At 40.9% G+C, this 16,120-nt stretch overlaps 1 protein-coding gene across 1 annotated transcript; it reads left to right on the top strand.

Annotated features, from left to right (window-relative positions):
- Positions 1–205: 205 nt before the first annotated feature.
- Positions 206–1,740, top strand: LOC147631132 (expansin-A4-like). The gene is made up of 3 exons (XM_086809050.1): positions 206–362; positions 465–783; positions 1,219–1,740. Exons 1-3 carry the CDS (start codon positions 230–232, stop codon positions 1,520–1,522), a joined length of 756 nt encoding a protein of 251 aa, XP_086665176.1. The 5' UTR covers positions 206–229; the 3' UTR covers positions 1,523–1,740.
- The last annotated feature ends 14,380 nt before the right edge of the window (positions 1,741–16,120 follow it).

Below are 16,120 nucleotides of genomic sequence, written 5' to 3'. Positions count from 1 at the left end.
CAACAACACTACTGCTGCTCATAATTCATCAGTCTATGGACGGTGGGCCTTGCGCTCTCATCCTTAGTGCGGCAACGGCCGCGATTGAGCACCTCACTACTGCAACCATCATCTCTAAGTACCCCAAAATCAGTTAATGACAGTTGAACTCTATAAATATACCCCCATCGCCGCTCCCTTCATGCATTCTCCGCCTTCATCAACCACCATCTCCACATACCCTCGCAGCATGGCCTCGTTTGCTTTTATGCTTTTCTCTTCCGCATTTTCCTTGCTTTTATATCCTGCCCTCGGTCAATCTTCCGGTTGGTCCCAAGCTTCTGCAACTTTTTATGGAGGGAGCGACGCTTCCGGCACCATGGGTAAGCCTTCTAATCCACTAACCTAACCATAATTTATCGTTTCTAAGCTTACCCAAAGGTCTTAGGATAAGATTAATTGAAGGAGCAATCGCATTGTGTTAGGTGGTGCTTGCGGTTACGGCAACCTATACAGCGAAGGCTATGGCACAAACACGGCAGCTTTAAGCACTGTGTTGTTTGATAGTGGGCTTACATGCGGAGCCTGCTTTGAGCTCAAATGTTGGAGAGAGCCCAAGTGGTGCACTGCCGGCAACCCATCTGTCACTGTGACGGCTACCAACTTTTGTCCGCCCAATTACGCCCTGCCCAACGACAACGGAGGCTGGTGCAACCCACCACGCTCACACTTCGACATGGCTCAGCCAGCCTTCCTTAAAATAGCACAATACGAAGCTGGGATTGTTCAAGTGATGTATAGAAGGTTAGTGTATACTATTTTCCTTTTATTTATGTTCTTTTCCTTGTGATGAAGAACGTCCATCTAAGGTTAGTGTATAATCTTTTCCTCTATTTATGTTCTTTTCCTTGTGAAGAAGGTTAGTGTATAATACTTTCCTTTATTTATGTTCTTTTCCTTGTGAAGAAGATCCATCTAAGGTTCTATATAAGTATATAAAAAGAGGGTCACATCAAAACATCACAAAACGTGACATCCCCTCCATGGCTCTCTAGAGGGAGTAAAAACATCACAAAATGTGGACATCCCCTCCATGGCTCTCTAGAGGGATTGTACATTAGTCTCTACATTAGTCAGAAGTAAAACCTTGCCTTCTTCTTGTTGTCTTTTCTAAAATTTTACTTTCTTTTCATTGCATGATAAGTAGGGTATGACTTGACTTGAAATATATGGATGCAGGGTCCCTTGTGTGAAGAAAGGAGGCGTGCATTTCACACTGAATGGATTTAGGTACTTCAACCTTGTCCTAGTTTCCAATGTTGCTGGGAGTGGTGATGTGCATGGGGTGTGGATCAAAGGCTCCCACACACAATGGATGCCTATGAGGAGAAATTGGGGACAAAATTGGCAATGTAGTGCCCAATTAGTTGGCCAAAGCCTTTCCTTTCGCATCATGACAAGTGATGGAAGAACTATCACCTCCTTTGACATTGCCCCAACAAATTGGCAATTCGGCCAAACCTTCATTGGCCATCAATTCTAACTAGGTAGCATCTATAGCGTAAGGAAATAATTTAAAAGAAGTTTTCCTACCTCAAACACATAATCAATGGTCAGGATACAAGATTGACAAAGTTGCTTATGCATTTCCACTCTTTGTTATATCAACCCCTCCATTGCAAAACAAAAGTGAAAAGTGAAAAGGGGAACACACACACAAGAATATATGGCTCTTTTAAAACACCTTGTATCGTATACTAATAATATAAGCTTGTCAACATCTTTTGTTATTCTACAGGTCTTCCATCTTTTAAAACTCACTGTATCTATTTCTATGGGATCTGTTGTGTCAAATATTCCATGTGCACAACCTTTTCTTTATTAAAAAATAATATATGCAAAGCTTTTCTTCTTTTTTATTATTTTTTTATGTTTTCTGCTCAAGGGATTCACTTTACAAGAGTTATGAATATCCCTTGCGATCAAGGGTAATTTAAACTTTATAAATAACACAAGTGCCTCTTTTTGCAACTTGGACCAACTTTTTCAATAAAAAAATTCCTCATGTATGTAAAATTATTTTGTGAGTCATCAAAATAAAAAACCCCTTCTATTGATCTCATGTGCTATCTTACACATTCCCATGTGCACTTCCCAAGATTTTTAGCACCTTCCTACATTGATATCTATGTAGATAATCATGAGATTTACTTTCACAACCTCGAAACCAGTGTCATGCCTCATTACCCAATGACTTTAATAAATATGCCTTGATGTCTCTTTAATTTTATGAAATTAAAGTAAGGTAATTGGGATTATGCAAGCATTGAACTTAATTCCATTTTTATGTAGTGGCATACTATTATGCATGATGTCTTGGAGGTTTAGTAACTAGTTATCATGAGATTTACTTTCACAACCTCAAAACCAGTGTCGTGCCTCATTACTCATTACCAATGAATTTAATAAATACGCCTTGATCTCTTTAATTTTATGAAATTAAAGTAAGGTAATTGGGATTATGCAAGCATTGAACTTAATTCCATTTTTTATGTAGTGGCATACTATTATGCATGACATCTTGGAGGTTTAATACATTCAATGTGCCTATTCTCAATATGGCTCCTTGATAAAATAAACAACTATTATGCCTTTTCTTTTCTTTTTAAGTAGTCATTTGGTCACCCTTGACACTTTAATTCATTGTCTCAAGATGCAATCTTTATACAAAAACTACCCTATCCCAAAACTCGAATCCTAGAAAGAAATGGTTTTCCATGATACCTAAAACCCATTCTTTTGTCTCTTGTAGCATCTTATGATTTAGGTATATAAACATGTATCAAAAGCCACTCTCACCCATCTTATACATGTATCAAAAGCCACTATCATCCATGTTTTCTATCTTATTATTGTTTCTTGGACAAGCATAGATTTTGAAGCCTATCATGGTTCCATCACTCAACTTCTTCATTCTTTCTCTTTATGTGTTCTTTGATTTGTAACTTCACTTCTCTCTCTTTATGTGTTCTTTGAGTTGTAACTTCTCTCTCTCTCTCTCTCTCTCTCTCTCTCTCTCTCTCTCTCTCTCTCTCTCTCTCTCTCTCTCTCTCTCTCTCTCTCTCTCTCTCTATCTATATATCTATATATCTCTCTCTTATTCCTAAATGTTTATATTTAGATGTATTAAATATGTTTGTTAGCTTCTTCCCATATGGTACAATGTTTATTGGTACTCTCATTTTTCTATCCACACTATAAAACAAACAAGGTGAAAAGGGTGCAATCACATTATGCAACATGCTCAAAAGTGGCTCTTTCCTCTTCTAACCCTAGATGTGAAGGTCCATGCTTTTGGAAGCGAGAGGCTCTAGCTGGTTATTTTTTCTCATACTTATCTAGGAACCACGTCACCCCCCTCTTTGCATGCTTTCATTCTTTCTCAAATTAGTGCAATGGTTGCTCTCTAAAAACGAGGTGGAAAGGGTGCAATCACATTATGCAGCATGCTCAAAAGTGGGTCTTTCCTCTTCTAACCCTAGATGTGAAGGTCCATGCTTTTGGAAGCGAGAGGCTCTACCTGCTTATTTTTTCTCATACTTGTCTAGGAATCACGTCACCTCCCTCTTTGCATGCTTTCATTCTTTCTCAAATTAGTGCAATGGTTAATCCCTAAAAACAAGGTGGAAAGGGTGCAATCACACTATGCAGTGTGCTCAAAAGTGGCTCTTTCCTCTTCTAACCCTAGATGTGAAGGTCCATGCTTTTGGAAATGGGAGGCTCTAGCTACTTATTTTTCTCATACTTGTTTGGGAATCACCTCACCTCCCTCTTTGCATGCTTTTGTTCTTTCTCAAAGTAGAGTGCAATGGCTAATCCCTTTTTATACACACCTTTTGATGTGTGCTCTAGAGAAACGTCATCCACTTCTTCGTTACATCATCTTTAAATTCAAGGATAGGATGTAGAACTCCTCCTTTAATCTATTTTACTTAATCAACTATATAAGGAAGAGTTCTTGGATCATACGATGGTACCTTTAACATCCCTCCAAATGGAATTTTTGTGTTTCCTGCATACCCCATGCCTTAGCTCTGTGATGATAAGCCGTGATGTGGTGATAAATGGGATACCTAGAGGTTGACGTATTACCCCGCCATTAAAGCAACAAAGCTTGCTACCAAAGTGACATGACCTCTAACTCAAAATGCCTAGAACTAGCATGATGTTCTGGTGAGGTAGTGTGAGAAGGGGAACCTAGGAAGAGAGCAATGGCAACTCTTAAAGATACTAGAGTGGGAAATCCCAAATCAAGTGTCTCAAAGGAAGTGCAATGGGAAGTCTTGAAGTGCCAGACTCCCTAGTGACCTGCATGGTGTACTAAAAGTAAACTGGATCCAAGTTGCCTCACCATATCTCAAGGAAATCACATTTCATAAATTTGTGATGTTTGGGTCATTGGTCATGTTAACCAAATTGGGAGTGTTCTTACCAATTTTTGTACCACTCATCCCATAGGCTCCCATGGCCACATTTCTATATATACAAGAATTTTATATGAACATGTTAACTCTATGCATAAGGTAGGGCACTTAATTAAACTTTATCAAAAACCATTATATCCACATGATTTTGCAATCATTTGGGTTCTCATCACAGTAAATTTTCTCCTCTTTGTTCTCATCATCTCTCTTCTCCTCTTTGTTTTCCTTATCTCTCTTCTCCTCTTTCTTTTCTTCTATTTTAGGGGGTGTTGGTGATGATAATCTAAATTCTTGCAACATCATGTGGATATAATATTTTCTCATAAAGTCCTCATATGATAAACTTATTCATAAGGGCTCTACCCTTATACATAGAGCTCTCTTGAGCTCTATGCATAAGGTAGAGCCCTTATGTAAATGCATAGAGGTCAAAGAGAGCCATATGCATAAGGTAGAGCCCTTATGCAAATGCATAGATCTCAAAGAGAAATCTATGCATAAGGTACCTAGAGCCCCTATGAAAATGCATAGGGGCTCTCTTTAATCTCTATACATTTGATAAGGGCTCTACCTTATGCATACCTCAAAGAGAGATCTATGTATAGTGTAGATCCCTTATGCAAATGCATAAATCTTAAGTAGAGTTTTATTCATAAGGTAGAGAGACCTTATGCAAATACATAGAGATCTATCCATAAAGTAGAGCCTTTATGCAAATGTATAAATCTTAAAGAGAGATCTATGCATTTACATAGGGGCTCTCAACATTTACATAGGGGCTCTCAACGTTTACATAATGTATAGAGCTTAAAGAGAGCTCTATGCATTTGCAATATATGGGCTCTCAACATTTACATAATGTATAGAGCTTAAAGAGAGCTCTATGCATTTGCAATATATGGGCTCTCAAGATTTACATATATGTTTAATAATTTTATTTTCTTGTATTATAAGAAGTGTACGATGTAATATGGTTGAGGGAAGGCACTTTTGCACCAAGCATGTGGATTCTAAAAGGAACACACACGATTGTGGTGTAATGGAAAAATTTGGGCAAGATAGCCAAGTAGACATGATACCACTATTGTGGTAGACAAGCTTGATTATTGTGGAAAAATTTGGGCAAGATAGCCAAGTAGACATGATACCACTATTGTGGTAGACAAGCTTGATTATTATGTGGAACTATCCAAGATATATTTGAGATTGGGCTTAGAATCTTCAACTTGTTTATCATTGATATGTCAAATTGTTCAAGGTGGTATGTAGAGGAGCTCAAGAAATTGTCAAGAAGTATCCAAGTGGGTTTTTTACAATCAAATCCAAACTTAATCCAAAAAACTTTGGAATGGTGCAAGAGACACCTTTATACTACCTCAATATTATAAATAGGTGAGATTTAAAAAAATTACATATTCAACCAAATAATTCAATTAAGGTCTAAATTTTAAGTACTTACTAGCTTATCTTGTGGTTTTTACTAGGTTGCATTTCATCATGATCCAAAGTATTCACCAAAATAGTGGTATGTTATTACACAAGTATCCAAAGTATTCAAAATAGTGGTATGATACTACACAAGTTGCCCCTAGGTCAAAATAGTGGTATGCTACATAAGTTTCCATCTTGATCAAAATGTATATTTCAAGATCAAGATGTTGAGGAGATAGTGGTTGAGGTACAAGTGGATCCTAATGCATCATCAATCAATTAAAATGTGTAAGATAAAAAAGGAAACAACTTAGAGCATGAGGAAACTTACACTACTAATGAAGAACATGAGGAGACTTCAATTCTAATAAATGAAAGAAAATAGTGTGAAGGGAGAGAGTTAGGGTTTCATGTGGGAGACACACACAAAGAAGAAGGGAGAGAGAGAGAGAGAGAGACGTGTGGGGATAAGTCAACTCATACAGTATGAGTGTGTGACTCCCCTATCACACATGTATATTTGCTCTAGGACACATAGTGCACTTAGTACATTAAAAGTACTAAGTGTACTATGTACTATAAAACTTATGGGCTAGTACACACTATAAGGGTGGGCATAATGCCTTTACCCCAACAACCTCCCACTTAAAGGCAAAGTGCCCTTAAATGAAGGAAAAGAAAAATCAGCATGTACATGATAATATACAAGGCCATATCAAGGCTGAAACTGGCCTCATCCAACCAATGCCCATCAAGTGTCTGCAACAATGAGCAAACCGATCTGGAGGCAAACTCTTTGTCAACAGATCAGCCGGGTTGTCATCCGTATGAATCTTGACAAACTAAATCAGCTTGTTCTCTATCACCTCTCTGATGAAGTGATACTTCACATCCAAATGCTTCGTCTTTGCATGAAAGACAGGGTTCTTTGCCAACTGGATGGCACTCTAATTGTCACAATGCAACAATGGAATATCCCCTGTATAACCCAAATCAACCACTAATCGAGATAGCCATAATGCCTCCTTGCAAGCCTCTATGGCTGCAATATACTCGGCCTCTGTAGTAGATAAGGCAGTGCACTTCTGCATCCTGGATATCCATGACACAGCACCTCCTGTGAATGTAAACACATAACCGGTAGTAGACTTCTGGTTATCTGGATGATCGGCATAATTCGAATCCGTGTAACCATGCACTAATGCATCCTATTTGCCAAAGCAGATGCACATATCTTGTGTGCCCTTCAGGTATCTCATGACACCTTTCACTGCTTCGCAATGCTTCTTGCTAGGGTTGGCCATGTATCTAGCTCCCACTACAAATGCAATGTCCGGCTTGGTAGCAACCATGGCATACATGAGACTGCCACAAGCTGAAGCATATGGAATCTTGGCCATATCAGCCCTATCACTATCCGACTGTGGGCTGTCCATAGCACTGAGTTTCACATATGGAGGCAAAGGAGTACTAGTCTTCTTCCCCCCTTCCATATTGAACCTCTGCAAAACTTTGCCAACGTATTCCTTCTGAGACAAATACAACACATATGCTGATTTCTGTCCCGAAGTATCCGCATACCCAAAATGTGATTTACATCACCCAAATCCTTCATATCAAAGGTCTGATGATGCAGCCTCTTCTTCAAGGCATCCATCTCTTTACAAGATTCCCCAGCAATCAACATATCATCAACATACAAGATGAGGATCAATAGACTACCATCCAAAGCTTTCTTGGTGTATAAGCAGTGATCTATGTCACTCCTCCTGAAATCCTGGGATTTCATGAATGTATCAAATTTATGATACCATTCCCTTGGTGCCTGTTTGAGCCCATAAAGACTCTTTTTCAGCTTGCATACAAGCTTCTCCTTTCCATTCACTGCATAACCCTCTGGCTGTTGCATATATATCTCCTCATGGAGATCACCGTGAAGAAAAGCAGTCTTCACATCCATCTGAATCAAATCCAGATCATCATGATGAGAAACCAAAGCTAATACAGCTCTAAATGTGGTCATTTTGACCACTGGAGAGAAGATCTCATCAAAGTCCACACCATATTCCTGCTTGAAGCCCTTAGCCACTAACTTGGCTTTGTATCTTGGCAGGTGCAACTTTGAGCCTGTAAACCCACTTGCATGGCAAAACCTTCTTGCATGTAGGCAAATGCACCAACTTCCATGTTCCATTTTTGTGCAGAGAATCCATCTCTGACTTCATAGCACGCTCCCAAAGAGCCTTGTTTGCCCTCTGTAAAGCCTCCTTATAACAAGAGTGCTCCCCACAGTCATTGAGCATCAAGTAGTCAACCCCTAGAACAAACCGGTCATCAGGGGGTCTGGAGGGTCTTGTGGACCTCCGTACCCAATGACCATCATTTGCAAGTTGCTGTCCAGCCTGCATATCACCTATTGGTGGCTCCTGTTCCATGCCATAAGGCTGAAAGATCATGCCCGATATCTCCTCTAACTGTGGGATATCCATAGGGATATCTTCTGCCATCTCTGGCTGTCCATTTGGACCATTTTCAGCACCATTTAAGGGCTGGTTTTGTTGCTATAATGGCTAATTTACAGCCCTTGGTTGTTGTCCATGATGTCCATCATCATCAAAGATGACTCTACCAGGCTCCTATTGCCTTGCAGGCTCCTTATACATGCATGTTTCATCAAAAATGACATCATTGCTGCGTATAATCTTTCTATTCACTGGATCCCAAAGTCTATACCCCATTTCACCTCTGTCACCATATCCTAGGAATATGCATTTGTGAGACTTAGGATCAAGTTTGCCTGCGTATGTGCACGTACGCAACGCAACCAAACACTCTCAAGTGCTTGTAGGACGGAGGCTTCCCTGTCCATACTTCCTCTAGCACTTTCCCACCAAGCCTCGTGTTAGGTGACCTGTTTATAAGATGAACGGCTGTCATAACAGCTTCAGCAGCCCAAAAACCATGAGGTAACACAGCATGTGACAACATAGAATGGACCTTCTCCTGAATGGTCCTGTTCATCCTCTCTGTTGTCCCGTTTTGTGGAGGATCATAAGGAGTAGAGAGCTCCCTCTTGATGCCTTTAGCATCACAAAAGTCCTGAAACTGTTTGGACATATACTCTCCACCATTATCGGAATGCAAAGCCTTCAGTGTTTTGCCAGTTTGATTCTCAACATGAGCAACAAACTTCTCAAACACTGAGAATGTATCACTCTTCAAACGAAGAGGATAAACCCACACCTTGCGTGTGGCATCATCAATAAAAGACACAAAATATTTTGCCCCTCCCAAAGAAAGCTGAGGCATCTCACCTCCATCTCACATACATCTGTATGCACAAGCTCTAACTGAGCATCTTTCTGTCCAAGAGCTTTCTTGTGGGGGCACTGGAGTTGCTTGCCATATATACAATGCTCACAAAACTGAAAACTTGAGAACTTTAGAGAAGGCAAGTAACCAAAACGAGACAATTGCTCCATTCCTTTGACACTCATGTGTCCCAACCGGCTATGCCATATAGAGATTTTCGGCAGCTCGGTTGCATTTACATTAGCATGGTGACAAACATTAGCATGCATCAAGTAAAGAGTGTCCACCTTAGAGCCTCTGGCAACAACCAGCGAGCCCTTACTAATCTTCCACTTTCCACCACCAAATGTGGTAACATAACCAGCATCATCAAGCTATCCAGTAGAAAACAGGTTCTTCTTGATCTCAGGCACATGCCTGACATCATGGAGCATAAGCTGTGACCATCTGAAAACACAAGCCTCACATCACCTTTGCCAAGAATCTGGCATGCATGGTTGTCACCCAAATAAACTACTCCCTCATTACCAGCAGTATACTTGACAAATAAGTCTCTGCAGCCTGTGACATGAAAGGAGGCACTTGAATCAATGATCCATGAGTACATACCATGACCATCTTTGCATCTTTGGCTTCATCTTTGTCTTTGTCTTTGCCTTTGCCCTTTTCCTTTTGATCATTCTTCCATTTGTAGCATTGCTTTTTGAAATGTCCCTTCTTGCCGCCGCAATAATGGCATTTCAAGTCCTTTTTGGAGCGAGACTTGCTCCTTCCCCGTTCTTGGCTTTTACTCCTTTGCTGGGATCTCCCACGTGCATTCATTGCATTAGACTTTCCCAACAGAGTTGTTCTTCCTGTTTATCTCCTCTTGAAGGAGAGCACCCTCCACATCTATATATGATAGCATAGCATTTGAATTGCTAGTGGCTGTCCTGAATGTGTCCCAACTCTCTGGCAAAGTGCATAAGAGAAAGGTGGCTTTGAACTCATCGTCCATTGCCAACTTTTGATTGATGACCTGGCTGACAACACCATTAAACTCATTTAGATGAGCTGTCATAGTCGCCCCTTCCTTCATTTGAAGACCTATGAGTTTCTTCAACCAATACACTTTGCTTGAGGCACTTTGCTGGGCATACAAGTCCTGCAATCTTTGCCACATTCCTGTTGGAATTAGGTTTGCAGGAAAGCACACAAAGCTTGGAGAAGAAGAAGCAAGAATGCACACAACACAAAGTGTATTAGATTGTGTCAATGTACAAAAGTTAAGTTAGCCCTAGAATGATGGGCGTATATACAAGCCGGGGGAAAAAACCTCCTAAAGAGGGAAAAAGTGCCCTGGCAGTCCTAAGTGTGTTCACACATGATCTCTCCTGCTGAGAGTCTCTCCCTGACATAGTGATAGTGCACCTCAATGTGCTTTGTGCGAGTATGAAAAACTGGGTTTCTCGTAACTGCCAATGCGCTCTAACTGTCAGTGAAGATAGAGGTGGCACAAACCTGTCCAACACCTAAGTCAGCCACCATAAGCCATCTGAGCCACACACACTCAACCGTAGCTGTGAAAGCTGCCCTGTACTCAGCTTCACAACTCGAAGTGGCCACCGTAGGTTGCTTCTTGCTCAACCAAGATATGCATGAGCTACCGAGCATGAAACAAAAACCACTTGTGGACACTCTTGTGTCATAGCAACCAGCCCAATCTGAGTCCGAAAAAGCATGCAAATCTGGCGACAACGATCCCCCCTTGGGATAAAATAACCCAAGATGTATGGTGCCACTCAAGTAGCGAAAGATGTGTTTAACTACCTTCCAATGCTGAGACCCTGGGCTATGCATAAACCTGCTCACCTGTGAGACTGCAAACTGAATGTCCGGCCTTGTAATGCATACATAAATGAGGCAACCAACAGCTATCTGATAGAGTGTGACATCAAAGTGATCTCCAGTATCATGAAGACTCAACTTCAAACCTGTCTCCATTGGAGTAGCAATAGACTTGCAGTCTTCAAGGCCAAATCTCCGCAACAATGTCTCAATATACTTTGTTTGACACACACAAAGCAATACCTCCATCACACTGCTTAAATTGTATCCCCAAATAATGATGCAAATGCCCCAAATCTGACATCTCAAAAGAGGCATTCAAATCAGCCTTAAAATTAGCAATATGACTCTTATTTGGTCCTGTGAGTAGCATGTCATCAACATATAGAGCAATGATTAGATGTACATCATCCACACGTTTAGCATACAAAGTGCTTTCTGTTGGACTATTCTGAAAACCTTGTGCAATCAAATATGCATGTATCTTTTCATACCAAGCTCGTGGAGCTTGCTTTAAACCATATAAAGCCTTTTTCAACCTGCACACTTTGTTTTCCTGCCATCTTTGAACAAAACCACAAGGCTGTGATACATACACCTCCTCATGCACATCTCCATTCAAGAACGCAGTCTTTATGTCCAACTGATGTACATTCCAACCATTATGAGCTGCCAATGCACAAATGCTACGAATGGTAGTCATACGACAAGTGGGAGCAAAGGTCTCATCAAAATCAATGCCCTTTTCTTGAGCATAACCCTTTGCAACAAGTCTAGCCTTATAGCGATCAACACTGCCATCTGGCTTTCGTTTCAACTTAAAAACCCACTTACATCCAATGGCCTTTTTACCAATAGGCAAATCACACAAAGACCATGTACCATGTACCATTATAGCATCATATTCACTTTGCATTGCAGCCAACCAATTTTCTGAATTTTGTGCCTCATCAAAATGAAAGAGGTTCTTCCTCTTCACACATACTAGACACAGCCAAAGCATAACAATCTGATGTATAAGAGGCATGCTGAAAACCTGAACGAGTACGACTAGTCATAGGTGCATCAATTTTACTATTATGCAAGGTTTGCACCAGCCATTTAGGCATACCTCTAGCCTGCTCATTTTCAGCCCTATCCTCATGAATTATATCCTGTAAATCTGCATCAGAAATAGGCTGATCTATGATGTCGTTTGAAATCTGCATCCATAGGCTGAATATTTGCCTCATTAGGACTTACATTTGAATTCCCACCTGTAAATAGAGGCAACAACGTATCAAATACATCCCGTGAGCTCACACCTGTCTCTTTGGTACATGATAACAAAGGCTGCACAGCATCTTCCACAAAAACAACATCTCGACTACTCAAGATACGCTTTGACTGCGGATGATACAATCTGTAACCCTTGCTCTTAGCACTGTAACCAACAAAAATGCATTTGACAGCCTTATCATCCAATTTTCTACGTTGTTGCACAGGCACTAAAGCATAGGCCAAGCAACCAAAGACATGCAAGTGACCAATAGAAGGTTTCCTACCATGCCAAGCTTCATATGGAGTAATAGACTGCAAGGCCTTAGTGGGACACCTGTTGAGTACATATGCAGCACACATGACAGCCTCAAGCCAAAATGCATGTGGCAAAGCTTGGTTCTTGACCATACATTGTGCCATCTCCATAAGTGACCTTTTTTTTCTCTCAGCAACACCATTTTGCTGAGGGGTATACGGCACTGTACATTGGTGTTTTATCCCACGACTAGCCAGAAATGCATCAAACTCTTTAGACATGTACTCCCCTCCTCGATCAGAACGGAGGGTGCCCACAGTACAATTGGATACATTTTCAACTATAAGCATAAACTGTTTGAAGCACAAAAACACTTTGGACTTTGCCTTTAGTGGATATACCCATGCATGCCTTGAGTAATCATCAATGAAAGTCACGAAGTACAAGTGTTTACCAAATGACGGAGTTTGCATAGGCCCACATACATCACTATGTACAAGTTGCAATTTGTGAGTGGCCCGCACAGAACCATCCTTTGGAAACGTAGAACGCTGTATTTTGCCCAAAATACAACCTTCACAAATATGTTTCAATGGTGCCTCAAGAGGGGGCAATGAAGCAACCATATCAAATTTCTGCAAACGTAGCAAACTAGCAAAGTTTAGATGACCAAAACGAGCATGCCATAGTTTTGCATCTGAAACTGCCTTTTCATCAGAAACAGCATTTGCTGAATCTTCCACACACTTGTCATAAGAATTGAGCCTATACAGCCCACGAAACAAGGTGCCAGATATAATAATCGTATCAACAGAAGTCAAATCATGAACAATACATCTGTCATCCATAAATTTGACTACAAGTCCAAGTCTAGCAAGCGTAGAGACAGACAATAGATTCTTCTTTATCCCTGGCACATACAAAGCATCTGAAAGTGTGAAAGCGCTGCCATTTGCAGCAGTAAGCATAATTTTACCAATGCCCTTCACTGGGTAAGAAGCATTATTGGCACATGTGACAGTATTCCCATTAGGGACAGCCTCAAGACAAGTGAACATATCACGATGCGAGGTAATGTGCTTTGTAGCACCACTGTCAAAATACCATACATGAGAGTCAACAGAAATTGCCAAACATGCATCATGTACAGATGGGTCATACTGGCAATACACGCTAAACGCCCATTCTGTATCCTGCACAACATTTGCAGAATCTGTAGTTGTAGAAGCATCCGCTATTGTGGCTGCATTTGACTCTTTCTTCTTTGCCTCTTTAGCCTTTAGCTTAGGGCAATTCTTAATGACATGATCATTTGCCTTACAATAGTTGCACCTGATCTTTTTCTTGCCTTTATCAAGAGCCTTTTCAGACTTATTGTTGCTACCTGTGGAAGGAGAAGAAGTTGTAGACCTATTAATAGGAGAAGAAACAGTGGAAGGGGCTTCCTTACCACTTCTTCTCTGTTGGACAGCAATAAATGCCTGATCAACTGCACGCTGCCTAGCCCTGTTTTGCCTGGACTGTGCTTCTTGCAAGAGCTTGTTGACTAAATTATCATACTTAACAACATCAGGTCTGTCCTCAGTAACAAGTCTCCACGTGGAAGCAAAAGTCTGATATGACTCAGGTAAAGCATCAAGAACAGTCTGTACAAGAGAATGATCAGGAATAATCTCACCTGCAGAAATCAACTGTTCCTTGAGATCTTTAATCTCAGCAAGAAAAACATTTATGTCATCATCTTCCTGCATAATCTTCGATTCTAGCTCTTTACGCAGGTAAGAGATTTTTGCCTCGTTATTACGACCTGCATACAAACCAGCTAGTACATCCCAAGCCTGTTTTGCTGTTTTAGCTGAACGAATATGTGGGGTGATGTTACGTTTGACAGAAAGTGCAATCAAGGCATGAGCCTGTGCATCTTTACTATCCCAATGAGCTTGTTTAGCAGTGGGTAAAACAGTAGCAACAGCAGAGCTGCTAGAACCTGCAACATCCTCAAACAGATCCTACATCCATAGAACCTGGACGTACATCCATACCCTGCACAATGTTCCACACTCCTTTTGCAACCAAAACATGCTGCATCATGTATGCCCAAAGTGGGTAGTTGCTGTCTCCATCCAGTTTGTCATCAACAGACAACATGCGAAATACATCATTGTTGTTATCAGCCATGGTGGCCACTGATTGAAACTGATGCAAAAGCTACCTATAATGAAGCAAAGATTGAATAGAAAACAACTCGTGCTATGTAGCACGGTCCACAATAGAATACGTATGCCTGTTTTGCAGAAAACTGCACTGTCGAAATTTCTGCACAAAATGACGAAAACACCTGTGCAGAACTTGAAATGCAAAAACGGAGCTCGAAACCACCTCAGATGCAATTTCTGAGAACACACTGCCCTACAGGCTTATTTGCAGAGTATAGGGACCTGCAAGTGCTCGTGAAAGCTCACCTCAATCGGAGAACGTGAGTTGGAGGGTGCCGGCGGGGTAGCCCTGGGAGACGATGCCTGCTCTAATACTAATTGTTGGAATTAGGGTTGCAGGAAAGCACACAGCTTGGAGAAGAAGAAGCAAGAATGCACACAACACAAAGTGTATTAGATTATGTTAATGTACAAAAGATAAGTTAGCCCTAGAATGATGGGCGTATATACAAGCCGGGGGAAAAAACCTCCTAAAGAGGGAAAAAGTGCCCCGGCGGTCCTAAGTGTGTTCACACACATCACTGCCTATATATATGGCAACAATTCCCCAAGCTGTCTTCTCTTCATGTATGCTGAAAAGTAAAGTGTCTGACACAGACAACATGATGGTGGATCTTGCCAGCTCATCCATATCTTCCCATTCTTCAGCAATAAGAGAAGCAGGCATTACACCCCTTTCTTTGATGGGCTTGTGCTGCTTCTTCTGGAGCAACACATTATAGCACTGGGTTTGCCAAATGTCATAATTATGTGAGCCTTCAAGCTTTTTAATGTGAAGAAATGAAGAGCTCTCACCTGTGGTTGCCATAGCAATATGCAACCTTTGACACAGTCAATGCCTGACTCCCTGCAAGATGTGCAAACACTGTACCAAAGCACACAAAGTGCTCACAGTTGTTCTCCCAAAGTTTATCTCCCACTGCGAAAGCACGAATGCAACTCTCCTCCCATTGAATGTGATAAAATCACCAAAATCTGGTTGCTGCAGATTTATGACAGCACCTTAGATGTGCTCTGTTCCCCTTCCAAAATACTGTACAACAGTACTAAGTGCTCACCAATGATGTACCAAATCTGTACCGGCAAGTACAGTAGCAACTGAAAATGAGCCTTTTCGTCACTCAAATCAATGTACAGCCATGCCAAAACTTGTACAAAGTTGTACCGAATATGTACCAGCAAGTACAGTAGCAATAAATGCTCTCCTAGCTGTCTAAATGAGTGAAAATCAGACCTTGACAGTCCTCATCACTGCATACAACAGTCCCGGACAGAAATTGAGCAAAAGCCCCTTGACTGCAAGTGGATTTCTGAGGGTTCAAGGCATAAAAGTCTTCCCTGCTACTTTGCTAAGC

This window comes from Cibotium barometz, chromosome 15 (assembly GCF_041138505.1).
Source record: "Cibotium barometz isolate CiBa-2024 chromosome 15, ASM4113850v1, whole genome shotgun sequence".
NCBI lineage: Eukaryota > Viridiplantae > Streptophyta > Polypodiopsida > Cyatheales > Cibotiaceae > Cibotium > Cibotium barometz.
The sequence above is the reverse complement of the archived record's forward strand: the minus strand, read 5'-3'. Positions and strand labels throughout refer to the sequence as shown.

Bases quoted from the DNA above. Each gene is read 5' to 3' on its own strand.
- LOC147631132 (XM_086809050.1), top strand. From the start codon at position 230: ATGGCCTCGTTTGCTTTTATGCTTTTCTCTTCCGCATTTTCCTTGCTT. The intron at 363-464 runs GTAAGCCTTCTA...GCATTGTGTTAG, and splicing joins CGACGCTTCCGGCACCATGG to GTGGTGCTTGCGGTTACGGC. The intron at 784-1,218 runs GTTAGTGTATAC...ATATGGATGCAG, and splicing joins GTTCAAGTGATGTATAGAAG to GGTCCCTTGTGTGAAGAAAG.